Source organism: Acipenser ruthenus, chromosome 9, assembly GCF_902713425.1.
Source record: "Acipenser ruthenus chromosome 9, fAciRut3.2 maternal haplotype, whole genome shotgun sequence".
In the NCBI taxonomy this organism is placed as follows: Eukaryota; Metazoa; Chordata; class Actinopteri; order Acipenseriformes; family Acipenseridae; genus Acipenser; species Acipenser ruthenus.
Window position 1 is genome coordinate 8,196,963 of NC_081197.1, and position 23,888 is coordinate 8,220,850.

The 23,888-nt window shown below is 34.3% G+C and overlaps 2 protein-coding genes across 6 annotated transcripts in view; one reads left to right on the forward strand and one right to left on the reverse strand.

Moving 5' to 3' along the window:
• The window catches only part of LOC117405656 (olfactory receptor 1468-like), a 291,007-nt gene that overhangs the window by 101,324 nt on the left and 165,795 nt on the right, over positions 1-23,888 (reverse strand). The window lies entirely within an intron of this gene.
• Positions 16,053-19,405, forward strand: LOC117972913 (olfactory receptor 52J3-like). Of its 3 annotated transcripts, XM_034923334.2 has the most exons (3): positions 16,074-16,137; positions 16,264-16,322; positions 17,568-19,405. In XM_034923334.2, the coding sequence occupies exon 3, from the start codon at positions 17,587-17,589 to the stop codon at positions 18,523-18,525; it is 939 nt and encodes a 312-aa protein (XP_034779225.2). In that variant the 5' UTR covers positions 16,074-16,137; positions 16,264-16,322; positions 17,568-17,586; the 3' UTR covers positions 18,526-19,405. The 3 variants fall into 3 exon arrangements, with proteins under 3 accessions (XP_034779224.2, XP_034779225.2, XP_034779226.2); XM_034923333.2 differs by lacking the exon at positions 16,264-16,322 and having other exon boundaries at positions 16,053-16,137; XM_034923335.2 differs by lacking the exons at positions 16,074-16,137; positions 16,264-16,322 and adding an exon at positions 16,334-16,542.

Genomic DNA, 23,888 nt, shown 5'->3' on the forward strand with positions numbered 1-23,888 from the left:
ACAAGTTAGAAAACAATAGGAAAACAATAGAGATACAATTCAATAAGGCTGTAATAATGGTACAATATAAACAATCAAGGAAAATGATTCTCACATTAAAAAAAAACTTTGGAAACCAGGACAAATTTCTACAGAATAATATGTTTTTAGGGGTCGTACAAAATTATCATCAAAAGGAGCAAGCGTACACAACATCATCTGTAACAGGCTAAAATAAACCAGCGACGGGACAGTTGCTTAGTACATTATGGCCACAAAAAAAAAAAAAAAGATTTCAAAATGAAACTGAGTAGTAATGCATGACAGGCAGAATTTTCCAATCTACTATAATTATTTTTAGTTTACAGCCTTTTTTTGTATGGTAGGGTACTGCAGTCTATCAGCCTGTTTAAAGAGATCTCGCTACTTGTTATAATTTGATTTGTACTGTATTTATTTGAATGAATTGTGCCTGTGTTTGCAAACTGGGGGAATAAAGTAAAACAAATAAAAACACCATCTTCCACTATTGAACAGTCTTTTCATTTTCATTTAAAGCAGGAGGCTAGAATTCCTAAGTAGAAGGCAGGGGGGTATGGGGGTCCTCCCCCAGAGCGGGTGCAGGTGGCAACACCCCCACCAAAAATGAATTTTAGGGTTTTGCAGGGGTCTAAAACGGCATGTCCTGGGCCTAAATATGTGCCTTAATAGACACCCACAATTCAAAATAAGTGTATAACTTTGTTCATTTTCTATGATTTTAGGCATCCAGATTTAAAGAGATTTAAAGAGCAAGTAAAAGTTACTTATATGTATCTATGAAAAGTAATTACAAAAAAAAATATTTAAATGTATTTATGTATTTATAGGTAAAGTCCACATATTTAAGCAAACTGTTTGGTTTTGCAATAATTTATTACACAGAAAAAAGTGGTGAAAGACAGAATCAGACACCAATGAAAGAGAGAAATGATACTTCAGACACAAAAACAAACAGTCACATTACCGTGTATAGATACCACAATACCAAGTGAGACAGAAGAGAAAAATGTGAAGCAATTCCTAAATATAATAAGCAGTATTAATTGGTAGTAAATTTGAATAGAGAAAAGGTAAGCCATAATAATCTGTAAAATAAGGATAATGTAATTGTATGTAAAAATAATGTGATATCTTGTAACAATTATGTCGCCCTGAATAAGGGTGTCAGCTAAGAAATAAATAATAATAAAAAAAAATAATAATAATAAGCTGTGTTTTGTTTTCTATTTTTTCATGTATTCCATTTTTTCTTTTGCATTTTATACAAAAAGAAAAAACACAAAACAAAAATAAGAACAATTTTAAATTTAAAAATATTCATGGAACCAACCTGTCCTTGCATTTATTTGTTGTCTTCCAAGATTCTGAGTATACATACTTTCCCATGACGTTAACTACCGAGCCCGAGAATGCACAAGTGCATTAATAAATAAATAAATAATACATTTAAAATAATGTGCTTGCGAGAACTACGATTTCGAACACTGTTGATTTTACATTTTTCAGAAGTTAGTTTCTGTTGCATTTTCTGTAAACATTAATGCGATTTCTACAGTAAGTTGTATTATTTTTTTTCTTTCATTTTTAATATATTTTTTAATTCTGTTAACTGTTGCTTGATTAAAATAAATACAAATAACAATAAATAATATTGGCATTTACTTAAACAACATAGCTTGAAAGTAAAAGTCCAGTACATAAATATCAAGTAGGCCTAAAAGTTATATGAAATGGAAAAACATGGACATGACTTACCAAATGAGTAATGTTGAAACTTTGGTCTACAAATTACATTTATATACACAAATGTTTTTTTTAATATTTGAAAACAGCACTTTATGGAGGGGGCTGTATTAGTTACAACACTAAAGCTCTGGTAATACACATTTTTACTGTTCAATCTTTTTCAGGTGTTTCAACATAAAATCTAGAATATTTACTAACTGAGCATTTATTAAGTACAAACACAAGTAAACCAAATGGCAAAACCAGTTTGTGGCCTATCTGCACAATGCTGTACAGAACCTATAATTCCAACATGCAGCTTATTAAAGGGACGTGCGAAACAAACAATAACATGTACAAAATGTTATAATATGGCTTGTTTATTGATAGATATATTGGCATATGTATGTCAACAGTTAAAATATTCCTTGCACTGCTTTGTTTTAATTGTAGTGCTGATGCTACAGTTTTTCATGTTTTTCATCAACATAAATGAGCTCACTTATCACAGCAAAAGCAGACTTTTGGAAAGTAAACGCTCCCTATAGCAGTGCAATGTGGTGCTGATAGGTTGAATCAATAAGAACCCGGCCGCACATGGCAATACTTAGTGCTAATTGGTTGAAACAGCTAATTCATGACACTACAGGCACTGCAGATCAACCATACACTGCTCATATGTTAACAAGAGTACAGTTCTGTGTTCTGCTACACCAACAACACTCCCACTTCCCGCCTTCTTAGGCACCAAAATAAATAAATAAATTTTAAAAATCTGATGCACCAAGTATGTAAAATGTACCTGCCCCTGACCTAAGAGATTTCAGTATATCATAATGAGCTACATTGGTAAATACGGAGTCATCCTTTTTATCAATCAGCATTTATTTCTACATTTTTTAGTCATTCAGGTACATAATATACCTAAATGTTTATTATTAAACAAATGTGAGCTTAAATTATCAGTGAGTACACACGTTTGTATTTGAAATCTGAACATGAATCCCTTTTTAATATAACCAAGTTGGGTTAATTGAATCCCTGGTCTGATTTAAAAGAGAGATTGTAAGATCCGGTCATTTTGTGTGCAAAACCATTTGACAATACCTACTTTTACTGAACTACCTAAATCCCCATCCCTACCTGAGATTCTCCTGCCTCATGCTGAGGCACCTGCTCTTCTTCCCCTCTACTGAATTGGACTGTTTTTTAAGTATTTCAGCAGACCCATTTAGAGAGAAAGGAATAACATTGGATTGCCTGCTGCGCTGGTCTGCAAGCATTATAACTATCTGAAATGTGTTATTGTTATGTCTTTAAGCGGCAGACCTCCACTGATGCTAAGCCTTTTGTTTTTCAGCCTGTGTAAATAACAGCAAACTGAAATAGCTTAAATATATACAGCACACAGTGTGAAAGTAGCATGATTCACGATAGCTCAGTCCATGCTGATGCAGCACTACAGTACTTTTATGACAGCGACTGTCAACAACAGATACACCCCAACAAAAATACACATGTTATATATTTATGAAGCAATTCTGTGCATTTTGCACACTTTTTAAGTACGTGATTAATATTCCCTTACAAAAATAACCTATAGGTTTCTATGTCCCAATTCTCTATAGCCTATAGGCCAAATGTCCCAATTATCTAGGGTTAACAAACATAAACAAGTGTTTTCCCCAACGAAAGGATAATGACATCATAATTCCGAAAGCTGAGACGAGGCTAAATAAATCTGAAAAAATGCATTTGAATTAAAAATTATAAAAATGCAAACAATATAGATTCAATCTTTTGCACAATGCATAATAACTTGTTTATGATACTAAAATGGACAGCCAGTGGATAAATAATTGTAAACAATGAGCTTCTTTTTTTATTTCAACATTTTTAGAATAATTTATGTACATAATGTACCGTAAATGTTTATTATTAAATGAATGGGAGTTTAAATTATTAGCAAGTAAACAAGTAAAGTAAAATCAGGCTTATGTGATTCTGAAAAGCCATTTGCTAGAGGTGCTACTACTTTTTTAAAGTTTTAAAAAAATAAATAATAATAAAAATAAAAGATTTTGGTGGGAATTGAAATGAACTCTTTCATGGCTCCGTGGCAAGATGAACCTGATAACTTCTTATTTAATTTTTTAATAATGGTCTGATACTCTCTCTTCCTTACATTTTTCTAAGTGTTTTTGGTAGTAATAAAACATCTTCATCTCTCTTGACCGCCGTTCCCGCCATTCCCATAATAAACCAAGTTTTTTTAATTTGTAATTGTTAGCTGACGGCGCACAGATCTTGGGTCAGACCAATATTTTAGTGTAGGGGGAATTGATTGTGAGTGTTTATAAATTTGGTCCATCCTCTAAACACCTTTCAATTTTTAGACTTTATTTTAAACCTTTAAAGAGAAAAAAATGTTAAACATAGTATAATGTGTGTATAATGAATGAATGAAAGTGGAGGGACAAAATATATAGATTGCCCCCCCTATATTCAAAGTGGGTGGGCACGTGCCCCTGCTGCCCCATGGGTTAGACGCCTATAGGCCTTTTTCCATCCAACTTTTGTGCTCGGTAAAACTTATGCGAATTAGAAAATATATGCGACAAACACGATGGAAAAGGGTTTATGTCGACTTTTAAGAAGTTTTTACTCGCATGACAAGTTCGCTCGCTAGAAGGTGGTTTTATTTTTTACTCACAGCAACTTTCAATTCGACACTTGCATGTAAACGGTAACAAGCACCCTTCTTCGTCATTCCAGTGACGTCACATTGCTTAATGCTCTGATGATAAAAACAAGCTGGTAGACGTGGAGCAAATAAGAAACACAATTATATTTACAATTACTGAACGACTATGATGATATCTCTGCTCTTGATTTCTTTAGGTTTTAAGTTCAAAGGTTCTACGCATTCATTTCAATTAAAAATAAAGAAATTACCCCCCCCCAAAAAAAACGGTCTATTAAAAAAATGCTATTTTATTTAATAAAATCCTGGCAAAAAAACAAGCTAAGAACATAAGAGCAAGAAACATTTTAGCTCTAGGGCAGCTGGCTCTTTGCCTGCAATGTGTAAATGAGAGAACTGTCAGTATTATTTTGTATTATTTCGGATGTATGCAATTGTAGCAGGGTGATAAGAAAGCCCTGCACATGAAAAAACGGTATAGTAACAAAACGGTATAGGATCAGTGAAGGCGCTTGCCCAGCCTGACCTGGGTTTTGTTGTGTTTTGTGTTTGAGATTTGTTTTTGTTTGAGCTTTTGTTTTGGCTCTGGGAGCAATCTTTTTGTAAAACCTTTTATTTTATTTTTGTATTTTTATAAACGGTGCACCACGCGTCTCTTTTTGCCCTGCAGTACTGCCTTTGTTTTTTCTGTTCCTGCATCTGGCCTGACGTCACCACTTGACCATCCTGTCACAGCAATAATAACACAAACTGAGAAATAATGTCTGAATTTGTTCATCTTTTTATTCTTTATTCAGTAATTATTTTCTCCAATTTTAAAAGTGGGCTTTTGATTGGCTGATTTGGCGCCACTAGTCTCCTCAAGTCTCAACTGGAGCTCCACGCAGTGGCTTGAAACCTAGTCTCCTGAAACCAAGTTCCAAGCAACAAAGTGGCTCTGTGTTCCCTTAAATGTGTACTACAGAAACTTGATTGTTAATAAGAATGAAAATAAAAAACATACTGAATATCAACACTTAGATTTTCTTATTTAATTATTATTTGTTTATTTAGCAGATGCCTTTATCCAAGGCAGCTTACAGAGACAAGGGTGTGTGAACGATGCATCAGCTGCAGAGTCACTCACAACATCTCACCCAAAAGACAGAGCACAAGAATTTTAAATGACTTACTCAGAGTCACACAACAAGTCAAGGCCTGAGCTGGGATTTGAACCGGAGACTTCCTGCTTATATGCCCTTTTCTTTAACCACTGGACCACACAGCCTTCTATTCATAATGACATCACAGAACTCAAATTTGTCAAAAAATGTATCCTTTCTTATTCATACAAAGTGTGTAAACATTCAACATAATGACTAAAAAAGAGTCTATCCTATATTGTGTCTGTACATGCATGGCATAGACATTACATTAGACTGATTTATCAGTGGTCAGGAGCTCTGTGATGCAAGGCTTGTGCTCAGGTGCCTGTAATCTATCTTGCTGCTGTTGCCTTGTGCTCTGCAGGGCAGGATATTGAACATCAAACATTCCCTTCTGGGTCTGAAAGGTCATGTAAACAGAGCCACTGACTTGCTAATAGATCTTGTTTTCAATGGATTATTCATTAAGCTCCTACATCCCCCTGGATGTTTCAGAGGCAGTACCCCCTCCCCCCTCTAAAGGAAGCATATAAAGCTCAGCACATTTCTTCAGACTCAGAAGTACTGTCCACACAGCACTGCATGCTTCCACCAGCAGCTTCTCCTGAGGATCTCTCTGAGAGGTCATTTGAAATAATGTTTTAATGTATGTGTGCCTTTAATCTCTTGTTATTGTGCTATTGTAAACATGTTATTGGGTCCTGTATTCTGATCCTATGTATTATTATTTGTTTATTTATTTTGCAGGTGCCTTTATCCAACGCAACTTACAGGTGTTACAGGACAGTACAGGGTTACAATGCAAGGTCAATATTTAAATACAGTATAGTTTACAGTAAGTGTAAATGAAATTACTAAAGTACAATATGAAATAAGAGGCAACAAGCAACATATATATATATATATATATATATATATATATATATATATATATATATATATATATATATATATATATAGTTGTAATACCAGTATTAGTATTGATTAAAATCAAGTATATTCACAAAGCTTAAACTTGTGAGTCATTTAAAGAACGCTAACTAATCATAGAACTGTTCTAAGCTTCTTTAACACTCTGGAAAAGTGCTTTGCTGCACCCCTAAAACATTGCTGCTCTCTGGCCAATGCAGAAGGGATTTCCAGTTGTTATATTCTGTATAATACTGATAACTACTTATTAGTTTTGCTTCCCCAGAAGTTGTGTGTAGTTTTACCCAGATTATATGAGTGAGTGCTTAGATTATGGAGAGCTTGTACAGCTGATGACAGCTCCCAGTGCTGCTTCAGAGAGCAGCAGGAGACTGCCTGTGTAGTTACACAATGACATGAAGGGTTAGGATTTGACAAGATGTGTGTGCCTGCACTTAAATCTACCTTTAGGGAATGTAAACAAGCTTGAGAGCCCACAGGGTCTGGTTTCTGATGAAGTTCATTACACAGCTTGGTAAACTATAGGACACATGTTGTAAATAGTGGACTAACATTTCAGTAAAACTGGACTGATGTTGAGACACAGCTGTTAAAGAGTAACACTGCGTAACATTTTTTTTTATTTTTTTGGTTCCTGGGTAGTAAGTGATATTTACTAATTGCTTATGCCTCAAAAGTATAGAAAATGGCTATTATTCCCCACAGATTTTGCTTTTGTGACCAGGACAGTGATATTTTGAAATTTACCTATTTCCAATGAGAAAACGGGCGAATTTGTGTCTTTTCGTTCACATAAAGTCAGAAAAAACAACATATGAATCCAAATTAACATGTATTTATACTAAAGTAATACAAAAATGACTACAAAAGATTTAGAAGGGAGTAGTTTTTCGAGATTTACGATTATACTGTAAATCACTTTCACGAATCAGCCCCCAAATGTAGTCTCCCATCATGTTCTTGTTATACTGTCCTTGGTAGCGGCGTTCAAAGTCCAGTATATCCTGGTGGAAGCGCTCGCCTGGCTTCTCCGAGTACGCTCCCATGTTCTCCTTGAATTTATCAAGATGAGCATCAAGGATATGGACTTTGAGGGACATCCTACAGCCCATTGTGCCGTAGTTCTTCACCAGAGTCTCAACCAGCTCCACATAGTTTTCGGCCTTGTGATTGCCCAGGAAGCCCCGAACCACTGCGACAAAGCTGTTCCAAGCCGCTTTCTCCTTACTAGTGAGCTTCTTGGGGAATTCATTGCACTCCAGGATCTTCTTTATCTGTGGTCCGACGAAGACACCGGCTTTGACCTTTGCCTCAGACAGCTTAGGGAATAAGTCTTGAAGGTACTTGAAGGCTGCCGACTCCTTATCTAGAGCTCTGACAAATTGGTTCATAAGGCCCAATTTGATGTGCCGTGGTGGCATCAGCACCTTCTGGGGGTCCCAGCTGTACTCATCATACTTCAAGGCGTCCAGCAAGGTCTTGATGCTGTTGTAATCCTCTTTGAGGTGCACCGAGTAAGCAAGGGGAAGAGACGGGTACTTGTTACCATTATGGAGCAGCACGGCTTTGAGGCTCCTGGATGAGCTGTCAATGAAGGACAGTATAACGAGAACATGATGGGAGGCTACATTTGGGGGCTGATTCGTGAAAGTGATTTACAGTATAATCGTAAATCTCGAAAAACTACTCGCTTCTAAATCTTTTGTAGTCATTTTTGTATTACTTTAGTATAAATACATGTTAATTTGGATTCATATGTTGTTTTTATCTGACTTTATGTGAACGAAAAGACACAAATTCACCTGTTTTCTCATTGGAAATAGGTAAATTTCAAAATATCACTCCTGGTCACAAAAGCAAAGTTTGTGGGGAATAATAGCCATTTTCTATACTTTTGAGGCATAAGCAATTAGGAAATAACACTTACTACCCAGGAACAAAAATTGTGTTACATAGTGTAATCACTTGCATATTACAGTCTCTGTCTTTTTACATGCATTTGGTTTAGGGTTGAATGTCTAACCACTTAAAGATGACATCTCCTTTCAAATGATGTTGGTATGCATCCATACATGTATTCCATTATAGCAACTATACATCATCATTTCAAAATTAGAAAGGGCATGAATTGAAATATTCAGTGCTTGTAGTACACATGTTTCCCCCTTTTTAAAAAGGAATAGAATATTTAAAGTATTTAACCTATTTTATTCTTCCTGCTAACATGTTTTTTTTTTATGGTTTAAACTTTCAAAAGATCCGGAACAAAGTCACAAGAATGTGCAGCAGAAACAAAGTAATTCACACTTAATAGATACCAGATCTAGTTGCTACTATCCAGTCAGCGTTTCAAAGCAGATTCATGGACAGGTTAATATGCATGTTTTATAATTTCAGAAACAATAAACAGATGTATTAAATAAGCCATAATTCATTACATGATTTATATTTGTATATAATGTTAACACTAATGCACAACCTTGAATATCTTGTTTTTATAATATGGATTAAATACGATTGAATATATGTTTTATGTTATGTACTGTATAAATACAATGTAGTATGTAGGTATATTGTTAACGTATTTGATGTATAAAATGCATCCTTACAGCAAACATAGGTGTTACATATTGGACAGGGAGATGTTAAAATGTAATAAAGAATAGAATTATTTTTTTGCTCATTTATTTTGTACACAATACTATTGCAATTGAGATGCTTGAAATCAATATCGCTTCCTTAAACTGTAAGCTTCCTAGACGCCACAGCCCTCTGACACAGTTCAGTGTAACCTGCTCCATTGAGCATTACCTACTGAGTAGTGCACATAACATTAGCATTAAAGGAGTGCTATCCAATCAGGCAGAATGACACAACAGAATATATATATATATATATATATATATATATATATATATATATATATATATATATATATATATATATATAGTATTTAGGATATGCAGATATTTCAAATACACCTCTTCCTGATACCTAATCACTTCATGTCCAATGGTCTAGCTATAATCACACTGTACCATCTAACCCTGAGCACAGAAACTGAATAGATACCTGATAGCAACAGTGTTATTGTACCAGTGATTGGCTGTGACTTGGATAACCAGGGTAAGCATTGGCTCAGGTATTTGCCTATTAAAGTCACTGTAAACAAGTTAGAAAACAATAGAGATACATTTCAATATGGCTGTAATAATGGTACAATGTATTATTGTATTAGTATTATTACTTGTATTATTACTTGTACTGTGATACTTGAATTGTATTTGCTTACAATTGTAAATCACCCTGGATAAGCGTGTCTGCTAAGAAATAAATAATAATAATAATAATAATAATAATAATAATAATAATAATAATAATAATAATAATAATAATACAATATAAACAATCAAGGAAAATGATTCTCACATTTAAAAAAAAACTTTGGAAACTAGGACAAATTTCTACAGAATAATATGTTTTTAGGGATTGTCCAAAATTATCATCAAAAGGAGCAAGCGTACGCAACAGCGTCTGTAACAGGATGAAATAAACCAGTGATGGCCCAGTTGCTTAGCACATTATGGCTACAAAAAAAAAAGTTTGTTCAAAATGAAACTGACTAGTACTGCATGACAGGCAGAATTTTCCACTATAATTTTTTTTATTTATTTTATTTTTAGTATAGAGTTGTTTGGGGTTTTTTGTATGGTACAGTACTGCAGAGTCTATCAGCCTGTTTTAAAGAAGTTTTGCTGCTTGTTATAAATTGATTTGTATTGTATTTATTTGAATGAATTGTGCCTCTGTTTGCAAACTGGGGGAATAAAGTAAAACAAATAAAAACACCATCTTCCACTAATGAACAATCTTTTCATTTTCATTTAAAGCAGGAGGCTAGAAATCCTAAGTAGAAGGCAGGTGGGTATGGGGGTCCTCCCCCAGAGCGGGTGCAGGTGGCAACACCCCCACCAAAAATGAATTTTAGGGTTTTGCAGGGGTCTAAAACGGCATATCCTGGGCCTAAATATGTGCCTTAATAGGCACCCACAATTCAAAATAAGTGTAATTTAAAGAGATTTGAAGAGCAAGTAAAAGTTACTTATATGTATCTATGCAAAGTAATTACAAAAAAATTATTTATATTAGAATTGTAAAACCACAAACTTGTCTTAGCACACAGTACAGTTCAAAGTAGGTGAAGTCCACATATTTAAGCAAACTGTTTGGTTTTGCAATAATTTATTACACAGAAAAAAGTGGTGAAAGACAGAACCAGACACCAATGAAAGAGAGAAATGATATTTCATGCACAAAAACAAACAGTCACATTATCGTGTATAGATACCACAATACCAAGTGAGCCAGAAGAGAAAAATGTGAAGCAATTCCTAAATATAAGAAGCGGTATTAATTGGTAGTAAATATTTTTAGTTTCACAAAAACTAAAAATATTCATGGAACCAACCTGTCCTTGCATTTATTTGTTGTCTTCCAAGATTCTGAGTATACGTACTTTCCCATGATGTTAACTACCGAGTCCGAGAATACACAAGTGCATTAATAAATAAATAAATAATACATTTTAAAAAATGTGCTTGTGAAGTTTCTTTCTCTTGCATTTTCTGTAAACATTAATGCGATTTCTACAGTAAGTTGTGTTATTTTTTTTCTTTCATTTTTAATATATTTTTTAATTCTGTTAACTGTTGCTTGATTGAAATAAACACAAATAACAATAAATAATATTGGCATTTACTTAAACAACGTAGCTTGAAAGTAAAAGTCCAGTGCATAAATAACAAGTAGGTCTAATAGGTATATTAGATGGAAAACATGGAAATGACTTATCAAATGGAAAAGAGTAATTTTAAAACGGAAAATCACTTTGGTCTACAAATTACATTTATATACACAAATGTTTTTTTAATATTTGAAAACAGCATTTTATGGGGGGGGGCTGTATTAGTTACAACACGGGCACCGAACTTTGTTTAAAAGTGGGGGGGTAAAGGTAAAGAATGGTAAAACTCTGGTAAAACATATTTTTACTGTTCAATCATTTTCAGGTGTTTCAACATAATATATAGAATATTTACTAACTGAGCATTTATTAAGTACAAACACAAGTAAACCAAATGGCAAAACCAGTCTGTGGCATATCTGCACAATGCTGTACAGTACCTATAATTCCAACATGCAGCTTATTAAAGGGATGTGCAAAACCAACAATAACATGTACAAAATGTTATAATATGGCTTGTTTATTGATATAGATATACTGGCATATGTATGTCAACAGTTAAAATATTCCTTGCTCGGCTTTGTTTTAAATGTAGTGCTGATGCTACAGTTTTTCATGTTTTTCATCAACATAACTGAGCTCAATTATCACAGCAAAAGCAGACTTTTGGAAAGTAAACGCTCCCTATAGCAGTGCAATGTGGTGCTGATAGGTTGAAACAATAAGAACCAGGCCGCACATGGCAATGCTTAGTGCTAATTGGTTGAAAAACTAAATGGCAGCCCTCACACAGCAATGCTAATTGGTTGAAACAGCTAATTCATGACACTACAGGCAGTGCAGATCAACCATACACTGCTCATATGTTAACAAGAGTACAGTTGTGTGTTCTGCTGCACCAACAACACTCCCACTTCCCGCCTCCTTAGGCACCAAAATAAATAAATAAATGCAAAAATCGATGCACCAAGTATGTAAAATGTACCTGCCCCTGACCTAAGAGATTTCTGTATATCATAATGAGCTACATTGGTAAATACGGAGTCATGCTTTTTATCAATCAGCATTTATTTCTACATTTTTTAGTCATTCAGGTACATAATATACCTAAATGTTTATTATTAAATGAATGTGAGCTTAAATTATTAGTAAATACACACGTTTGTATTTGAAATCTAAACATGAATCCCTTTTTAATATAACCAAGTTGGGTTAATTGAATCCCTGGTCTGATTTAAAAGAGAGATTGTAAGATCCAGTCATTTTGTGTGCAAAACCATTTGACAATACCTACTTTTACTTAACTACCTAAATCCCCATCCCTACCTGAGATTCTTCTGCCTCATGCTGAGGCACCTGCTCTTCTTCCCCTCTACTGAATTGGGCTGGTTTTTAAGTATTTCAGCAGACCCATTTAGACAGAAATGAATAACATTGGATTGCCTGCTACGCTAGTCTGCAAGCATTATAACTATCTGAAATGTGTTATTGTCATGTCTTTAAGCGGCAGACCTCCACTGATGCTAAGCCTTTTGTTTTTCAGCCTGTGTAAATAACAGCAAACTGAAATAGCTTAAATATATACAGTACACAACGTGAAAGTAGCATGATTCACGATAGCTCAGTCCATGCTGATGCAGCACTACAGTACTTTTATGACAGCAACAGATACACCTGAACAAAAATACACATGTTAGCAATTCTGTGCATTTTGCACACTTTTTAAGTACGTCATTAATATTCCCTTATGAACATAACCTATAGGTTTCTATGTCCCAATTCTCTATAGGCACCTATAGGTTTCTATAGCCTATAAGCCAAATGTCCCAATTCTCTATAAAAACCTATAGGTTCAATACAATAGCCTATAGGTCTTCTATAGAATTCTATAGAAGTATTGTATGTATTTTCATAAGGGTTAACAAACATAGACAAGTGTTTTCCCCAATGAAAGGATAATGACATCATAATTCAAAAGGCTGACAGGGATATAAAAGCTGAGCAGCGTTTTAAACCAGGCAAAATAAATCTGGAAAAAAAAGCATTTAAACGAGATTATAAAAATGCAAACAATATTCATTAAATATTTTGCACAATGCATAATAACTTGTTTATGATACTAAAATGGACAGCCAGTGGATAAATAATTGTAAACAATGAGCTTCTTTTTTTATTTCAACATTTTTAGAATAATTTATGGACATAATGTACCGTAAATGTTTATTATTAAATGAATGGGAGTTTAAATTATTAGCAAGTAGACAAGAAAAGTAAAATCAGGCTGATGTGATTCTGAAAAGCCATTTGCTAGAGGTACTATTACTTAATCTAATTTAAAAAATAAAAGATTTTGGTTGGAATTGAACTTGAACTCTTTCATGGCTCCGTAGCAAGATTAACCTGATAACTTCATATTTAATTTTTTAATAATGGTCTGATACTCCCTCTTCCTTACATTTATCTAAGAGTTTTTGGTAGTAATAAAACATCTTCATCTCTCTTGACCGCCATTCCCGCCATTCACATAATAAACAACGTTTTTTTATAAAATGTTAAACATAGTATAATGTGTATATGAAAAAGTGGTGGGACAAAATATATAGATTGCCCCCCTTATATTCAAAGTGGGTGGGCACACTCCCCTTCTGCCCAAAGGGTTAGGCACCTATAGGGCTTTTTCCATTCAACTTTTAAGCTTGGTAAAACTTATGCGAATTAGAAAATATATGCGACAAACACTATGGAAAAGGATTTAAGTCGACTTTTAAGAAGTTTTTACTCGCATGACGCGCTCGCTCGCTCTCTAGAGGTGGTTTTATTTTTTACTCTCATGACACGCTCACTTGCATGTAAACCGTAACGAGCGTGTTTCTGGTCCTAGCGCCCTTCTTCACCATTCCAGTGACGTCACATTGTTTAATGCGCATGCTCTGATGATAAAAACAAGCTGGCAGACGTGGAGCAAATAAGAAACACAATTATTTTTACAATTACTGAACGATTATGATGATGTCTCTGCACTTGATTTGTTTAGTTTTTAAGTTTAAAGTTTCTACCCATTCTTTTCAATTAAAAAAAATAATAATTACCCCCCCCCCCCCCCCCAAAAAAAAACAGTCTATTAAAAAAATGCTATTTTATTTAAAATCCTGGCAAAAAAGCAAGCTAAGAACATAAGAGCAAGAAACATTTTAGCTCTATAGCAGCTGGCTCTTTGCCTGCAATGTGTAAATGACAGAACTGTCAGTATTATTTTGTATTATTTCGGATGTACACAATTATAGCAGAGTGGTAAGAAAGACCTGCTCATCAAAAGTGGGCGGGGCAAGCCCGGCTGTTTAAATGTATTGTTTATTTATTTTTAGAACGGGGTCTCCCCCTCCGCCCCTGTGTTATTTTGTATTTGTGTATTATGATTTATTTATTGTATTTATGACGGTGTGTTATTGTTTATTTGTGATTTTTATTGTATATATGTATAAATGTGTTCTGGCAGAGGGGAGGTTGGGTGCTCGTCCTCTGCCAGGAATAATTCAAAACCTTGTGCAGAAGGTGGCCATCTCCTGAATTAATTAAGTGATTAATTTGTTGCTAAATCGGGAGATGGTCACCTGCATATAAACCTGCAGCGCTCTCAGTTCCGGGTGGGTGTTTGGAGGAGGAACGGGAGTGAGAGAGGAAAAAGAGAAATGAAAGTAACAAAATGGTATAGGATCAGTGAAGGCGCTTGCCCAGCCTGACCTGGGTTTTGTTGTGTTTTGTGTTTGAGATTTGTTTTTGTTTTGGCTCTGGGAGCAATCTTTTTGTAAAACCTTTTATTTTATTTTTGTATTTTTATAAACGGTGCACCACGCGTCTCTTTTTGCCCTGCAGTACTGCCTTTGTTTTTTCTGTTCCTGCATCTGGCCTGACGTCACCACTCGACCATCCTGTCACAGCAATAATAACACAAACTGAGAAAAAATAGCTGATTTGGCGGCACTCGTCTCCTCGCGTCTCCACTGGTGCACCACGCAGTAGCTTGAAACCTAGTCTGCTGAAACCAAGTTCCAAGCAACAAAGTGGCTCTGTGTTCCCTCAGCTGTGTACTACAGAAACTTGACTGTTAATAAGAATGAAAATAAAAAACATACTGAATATCAACACTTAGATTTTCTTATTTAATTATTATTTGTTTATTTAGCAGATGCCTTTATCCAAGGCAGCTTATAGAGACTAGGGTGTGTGAACAATGTATCAGCTGCAGAGTCACTCGCAACATCTCACCCGAAAGACAGAGCACAATGAGTCAGTGGCTGAGCTGGGATTTGAACCAGAGACCTTCTGTTTACATGCCCTTGTCTTTAACCACTGGACCACACAACCTTCTATTCATAATGATATCACAGAACTCAAAGGTATCAAAAAATGTATCCTTTCTTATTCATACAAAGTGTTTAAACATTCAACATAATGACTAAAAAAGAGTCTATCCTATATTATGCCTGTACATGCATGGCACAGACATTACATTAGACTGATTTATCAGTGGTCAGGAGCTCTGTGGTGCAAGGCTTGTGCTCAGGTGCCTGTAGTCTTTCTTCCTGCTGTTGCCTTGTGCTCTGCAGGGCAGGATTGTGAACATCAAACATTCCCTTCTGGGTCTGAAAGGTCATGTAAACAGAGCCACTGACTTGCTAATAGATCTTGTTTTCAATGGATTATTCATTAAGCTCCTACATCCCCCTGGATGTTTCAGAGGCAGTACCCCCTCCCCCCCCCCTAAAGGAAGCATATAAAGCTCAGTACATTTCTTCAGACTCAGAAGTACTGTCCACACAGCACTGCATGCTTCCACCAGCAGCTTCTCCTGAGGATCTCTCTGAGAGGTAATTTGAAAAATAATATTTTAATGTATGTGTGCCTTTAATCTCATGTTATTGTGCTATTGTAAACATGTTATTGGGTCCCATACTCTGATCCTATGTTTTACTATGTGTTTATTTATTTTGCAGGTGCCTTTATCCAACGCAACTTACAGGTGTTACAGGACGGTACAGGGTTACAATGCAAGGTCAATATTTAAATAAACTATAGTTTAGTGTGTAAATTACTAAATATGAAATGAGGCAACAAGTTAGGATGACAACAATGTATATCTACAATGACAGTGTCTGTGTGGTCCAGTAGTTAAAGTAACAGCCTTGTAACCAAGAGGTCCCCAGTTCAAATCCCACCTCAGCCACTGATTCATTGTGTGACCCTGAGCAAGTCAATTGTGCTCCGTCTTTCAGGTGAGACGTAATTGTAAGTGATTCTGCAGCTGATGTATAGTTCACACACTGTAGTCTCTGTAAGTTGCCTTGGATAAAGGTGTCTGCTAGATAAACAAATAATAGTGCATCAGCTGTGCATGTTTTTTTTTTTTTGTTATATATATATATATATATATATATAGTTGTAATACTGATATTAGTATTGATTAAAATCAAGTATATTCACACAATTTAAACTTGTGAGTCATTTAAAGAACGCTAGCTAATCATAGAACTGTTCTAAGCTTCTTTAACACTCTGAAAAAGTGCACTTTTGCTGCACCCCTAAAACATTGCTGCTCTCTGGCCAATGGAGAAGGGATTTCCAGTTGTTATAATCTGTATAATACCGATAACATGCTTCAAGCAATAGCTACTTTTATGTTTTGCTTCCCCAGAAGTTGTGTGTAGTTTTACCCAGATTATATGAGTGAGTGCTTAGATTATGGGAGAGCTTGTACAGTTGATGACAGTTCCCAGTGCTGCTTCAGAGAGCAGCAAGATACTGCCTGTGTAGTTACACAATGACTTGCCTGCACTTAAATCTACCTTTAGGGAATGTAAACAAGCTTGACAGCCCACAGGGTCTGGTTTCTGATGAAGTTCATTACACAGCTAGGTAAACTATAGGACACATGTTATAAATAGTGGACTAACACTTCAGCAAAACTGGACTGATGTTGAGACACAGCTGTTAAAGAGTAATCACTTGCATATTACAATCTCTGTCTTTTTTTACATGCATTTGGTTTAGTGTTGAATGTCTAACCATTTTAAAGATGATATCTCCTTTTAAATGATGTTGGTATGCATCCATACATGTATTCCATTGTACCAACTATACTTCATCATGTACATTTCAAAATTAGAAAGGGCATGAATTGAAATATTCAGTGCTTGTAGTACACATGTATCTCCCTTTTTCAATAGGAATATAATATTTAGAGTATGTAACCTATTTTATTCTTCCTGCTAACATTTTTTTTTTATGTATTTATTCACAGGTATTTTCAAGAAGCAGCTATGGAGAAAGAAAACTCATCCTACACTACAATGTTTACCCTTTCTGGATTAAATGAATCAAGCACAAATAAATATATCTATTTTTCTTTCACTCTCCTGGGTTATCTATTTATCATTTGTGTTAATTTAACTCTAATTGTAATAATAGCTCTTGAAAAGACACTTCATGAGCCCATGTATTTCTTCCTCTGTAATCTGAGTGCTAATGCACTGTATGGAACTGCTGGTTTCTATCCTAAACTACTGTTTGATTTTCTGTCTGATACGCATGTCATCTCATATTCTGGGTGCCTGCTTCAAAGATTTATTATCTACACTTTTTCTACTTGTGAATTATCTAATTTAACAGTGATGGCCTATGATAGGTATGTGGCAATATGCAGGCCCCTGGAGTACCATGCTGTCATGACTCCTTTGACGACTGGTAAATTAATACTGTTTTCTTGGATTTTTCCATTCTGTTGTGGATGTATTGGTACTCTATTGACTTTCAGGTTGCCCTTATGTGGCTCCCACATTGAAAAACTATATTGTGATAACTGGTCAATTGTGAAATTATCTTGTGTAGGGACTACTGTTAACAATGTATATGGATATGTTATAATATGCATATTCTTTGCACATTTCCTCTTTATTTTATTTTCCTACATGAAAATACTCAGAGCGTGCCGGGCATCTAGTATAGCAATGAGTAAATGTTTGCAGACCTGTTTGCCACATTTGTTGACGGTGATCAATTACATCATTGCCTTGCTTTTTGATTTAATGTACTCTAGATACGGTTCATATGATATTCCACAGGTTTTACACAATCTCCTGTCAGTGGAATTTCTAATCGTCCCTCCTGTTTTCAATCCTGTCATTTATGGTTTAAACTTTCAAAAGATCCGGAGCAAAGTCACAAGAATGTGCAGCAGAAACAAAGTAATTCACACTTAATAGATTCCAGATGTAGTTGCTTCTATTGTCTTGCATTTGCAAGAAATCAAAACTTTAAATTGTATATTGTTTTCTACAATTAATAATAGAGCGTATTAAATATTTTTTATGAAAGACACACTTGATTGCAATACAAAACGGATAGAAAGTTGAGTAGTTTACTAAGATATGTTCATATACATACAGTATTATTTCATTTGTAATTGACTCAAGAAAGTAACAGAATCAGGTGAGTTAAACTGACCAGATGCACTTTTCCAACCTTATTGTAAACCTCTTTTAAGCCCTTATTTTGGTAATAAAAGCTGAAATGCTTATTTATTAAGGGTCACCCATTTCTGAGGGTAGCTTCACATTGTATATAGAAAAATGTATCATCAAACAAGCCAAATGTACGGCATAAGAGCAGCGTTTGATGTGAAAAAAAGAATATTTCATAATTTAATGTAATGTATTTTAAACTGAAATAGTTTATATCCATGTTAAACACAAGCACAGTACACGTGTACGAAACAATACGAAGCAAATACATTGTTGGTCTCGTGGTTAAAAACAGTAATTCCAGTCGGACCTTCAAAGCAGATTCATGGACAGGTTAATATGCATGTTTTACAATTTTGGAAACAATAAAGAGATGTATTAAATAAGCCATAATTCATGACATGATTTATATTTGTATATAATGTTAACACTAATGCACAACCTTGAATATCTTGTTTTTATAATGTGGCTTAAATACAATTGAATACATATTTTGTGTTATGTACTGTATAAATACATTATAGTATATATGTGTTTTGTTCATGTATTTGATGTATAAAATGCATTCTTACTGCAAAAAATTGGTGTTACATATTGGAAAGGGAAATGTTAAAATGTAATGAAGAATATATATATATATATATATATATATATATATATATATATATATATATATATATATATATATATATATAATTTGCACATTTATATTGTACACAGTACTACTGCAATTCAGATGCTTAAAATCAACCTTAAACCGTAAGCTTCCTAGATGCCTCAGCCCTCTGACAAACTTTATTTAGGAAATGCAGATATTTCAACTACAACTCTTCCTGATACCTAATCACTTCATGTCCAATGTTCTAGCTATAATCATACTGTACCATCTAACCCTGAGCACAGAAACTGAATAGATACCTGATAGCAACAGTGTTATTGTACCAGTGATTGGCTGTGACTTGGACAACCAGGTTAAGCATTGGCAGGTATTTGCCTATTAAAGTAGCTGTAAACAAGTTAGAAATCAATGGAGATACAATTCAATATGGCTGTAATAATGGCTGTCTAAAATAAACCAGCGATGGGCCAGTTGCTTAGTACATTATAGCTACAAAAAAAAAAGTTTGATTTCAAAATGAAACTGAGTAGTACTGCATGACAGGCAGAATTTTCCAATCTACTATTATTATTTTTAGTTTACAGAGCCTTTTTTTGTATGGTAGGGTATTGTAGTCTATCGGCTGTTTAAAGAGGTTTCGCTGCTTGTTATAAATTGATTTGTATTGTATTTATTTGAATGAATTGTGCCTGTGTTTGCAAACTGGGGGAATAAAGTAAAACAAATAAAAACACCATCTTCCGCTATTGAACAATCTTTTAATTTTCATTTAAAGCAGGAGGTTAGAAATCCTAAGTAGAAGGCAGGGGGGTATGGGGGTCCTCCCCCAGCGCGGGTGCAGGTGCCAGCACCCCCACCAAAAACGAATTTTAGGGTTTTGCAGGGGTCTAAAACGGCATGTCCTGGGCCTAAATATGTGTCTTAATAGACACCCACAATTCAAAACAAGTGTATAACTTTGTTCATTTTCTATGATTTTAGGCATCCAGATTTAAAGAGATTTAAAGAGCAAGTAAAAGTTACTTATATGTCTCTATGAAAAGTAATTACAAAAAAAAATATTTATATTAGAATTGTAAAACAACAAATTTGTCTTAGCACACAGTACAGTTCAAAGCAGGTGAAGTCCACATATTTAAGCAAACTGTTTGGTTTTGCAATAATTTATTACACAGAAAAAAGTGGTGAAAGACAGAACCAGACACCAGTGAAAGAGAGAAATAATATTTCAGGCACAAAAACAAACAGTCACATTACCGTGTATAGATACCACAATACCAAGTGAGCCAGAAGAGAAAAATGTGAAGCAATTCCTAAATATAATAAGCAGTATTAATTGGTAGTAAATTTGAATAGAGAAAAGGTAAGCCATAATAATCTGTAAAATAAGGATAATGTAATTGTATGTAAAAATAATGTGATATCTTGTAACAATTATAAGTCGCCCTGAATAAGGGCGTCAGCTAAGAAATAAATAATAATAAAAAATAATAAATAATAAGCTGTGTTTTGTTTTCTATTTTTTCATGTATTCCATTTTTTCTTTTGCATTTTATACAAAAAGAAAAAACACAAAACAAAAATAAGAACAATTTTAAATTTAAAAATATTCATGGAACCAACCTGTCCTTGCATTTATTTGTTGTCTTCCAAGATTCTGAGTATACATACTTTCCCATGACGTTAACTACCGAGCCCGAGAATGCACAAGTGCATTAATAAATAAATAAATAATACATTTAAAATAATGTGCTTGCGAGAACTACGATTTCGAACACTGTTGATTTTACATTTTTCAGAAGTTAGTTTCTGTTGCATTTTCTGTAAACATTAATGCGATTTCTACAGTAAGTTGTATTATTTTTTTCTTTCATTTTTAATATATTTTTTAATTCTGTTAACTGTTGCTTGATTAAAATAAATACAAATAACAATAAATAATATTGGCATTTACTTAAACAACATAGCTTGAAAGTAAAAGTCCAGTACATAAATATCAAGTAGGCCTAAAAGTTATATGAAATGGAAAAACATGGACATGACTTACCAAATGGAAAAGAGTAATGTTGAAACAGAAAATCACTTTGGTCTACAAATTACATTTATATACACAAATGTTTTTTTTAATATTTGAAAACAGCACTTTAAGGGGGGGGGGGGGGGGGGGGGGACTGTATTAATTACAACACGGGCACCGAACTTTGTTTAAAAGTGGGAGGTTAAAGGTAAAGAATAACAGGCAAGCGAAGCGAGGCAAAAAGAAAATGGCCAAAAAGCTCTGGTAAAACATATTTTTACTGTTCAATCTTTTTCAGGTGTTTCAACATAAAATCTAGAATATTTACTAACTGAGCATTTATTAAGTACAAACACAAGTAAACCAAATGGCAAAACCAGTTTGTGGCATATCTGCACAATGCTGTACAGAACCTATAATTCCAACATGCAGCTTATTAAAGGGACATGCGAAACAAACAATAACATGTACAAAATGTTATAATATGGCTTGTTTATTGATAGATATATTGGCATATGTATGTCAACAGTTAAAATATTCCTTGCTCGGCTTTGTTTTAAATGTAGTGCTGATGCTACAGTTTTTCATGTTTTTCATCAACATAACTGAGCTCAATTATCACAGCAAAAGCAGACTTTTGGAAAGTAAACGTTCCCTATACCAGTGCAATGTGGTGCTGATAGGTTGAATCAATAAGAACCCGGCCGCACATGGCAATACTTAGTGCTAATTGGTTGAAACAGTTAATTCATGACACTACAGGCAGTGCAGATCAACCATACACTGCTCATATGTTAACAAGAGTACAGTTCTGTGTTCTGCTGCACCGACAACACTCCCACTTCCCGCCTTCTTAGGCACCAAAATAAATAAATAAATTTAAAAAATCTGATGCACCAAGCATGTAAAATGTACCTGCCCCAGTCCTAAGAGATTTCAGTATATCATAATGAGCTACATTGGTAAATACGGAGTCATCCTTTTTATCAGTCAGCATTTATTTCGACATTTTTTAGTCATTCAGGTACATAATATACCTAAATGTTTATTATTAAACAAATGTGAGCTTAAATTATTAGTAAATACACACGTTTGTATATGAAATCTGAACATGAATCCCTTTTTTAATATAACCAAGTTGGGTTAATTGAATCCCTGGTCTGATTTAAAAGACAGATTGTAAGATCCGGTCATTTTGTGTGCAAAACCATTTGACAATACCTACTTTTACTGAACTACCTAAATCCCTGAGGCACCTGCTCTTCTTCCCTTCTACTGAATTGGACTGGTTTTTAAGTACTTCAGCAGACCCATTTAGAGAGAAAGGAATAACATTGGATTGCCTGCTACGCTGGTCTGCAAGCATTATAACCATCTGAAATATGTTATTGTTATGTCTTTAAGCGGCAGACCTCCACTGATGCTAAGCCTTTTGTTTTTCAGCCTGTGTAAATAACAGCAAACTGAAATAGCTTAAAGCACACAACGTGAAAGTAGCATGATTCACGATAGCTCAGTCCATGCTGATGCAGCACTACAGTACTTTTATGACAGCGACTGTCAACAACAGATACACCTGAACAAAAATATACATTTGATATATTTATGAAGCAATTGTGTGCATTTTGCATGCTTTTTAAGTACGTGATTAATATTCCCTTACGAAAATAACCTATAGGCTTCTATAGATCTATCGGCCAAATGTCCCAATTCTCTATAGGCACCTATAGGTTTCTATTGCCTATAAGCCAAATTTCCCAATTCTCTATAAAAACCTATAGGTTCAATACAATAGCCTATAGGTCTTCTATAGAATTCTATAGAAGTATTGTATGTATTTTCATAAGGGTTAACAAACATAGACAAGTGTTTTCCCCAACAAAAAGATAATGACATCATAATTCAAAAGGCTGACAGGGATGTGTATTTGTACAAAAGCTGAGCAGCGTTTTAAACCAGGCAAAATAAATCTGAAAAAAAAGCATTTAAACGAGATTATAAAAATGCAAACAATATTCATTAAATATTTTGCACAATGCATAATAACTTGTTTATGATACTAAAATGGACAGCCAGTGGATAAATAATTGTAAACAATGAGCTTCGTTTTTTTATTTCAACATTTTTGGAATAATTTATGGACATAATGTACCGTAAATGTTTATTATTAAATGAATGGGAGTTTAAATTATTAGCAAGTAGACAAGAAAAGTAAAATCAGGCTTATGTGATTTTGAAATGCCATTTGCTAGAGGTACTACTACTACTTAATCTAAGTTAAAAAATAAAAGATTTTGGTGGGAATTGAACTTGAACTCTTTCATGGCTCCGTGGCAAGATTAACCTGATAACTTCTTATTTAATTTTTTAATAATGGTCTGATACTCTCTCTTCCTTACATTTATCTAAGAGTTTTTGGTAGTAATAAAACATCTTCATCTCTCTTGACCGCCGTTCCCGCCATTC

Coding starts and splice junctions, on each gene's coding strand:
- LOC117972913 (XM_034923333.2), top strand. CDS start 16,097: ATGCTTCCACCAGCAGCTTCTCCTGAGGATCTCTCTGAGAG. Junction 16,138..17,567: donor CCTGAGGATCTCTCTGAGAG/GTAATTTGAAAA, acceptor ATTTATTCACAG/GTATTTTCAAGAAGCAGCTA.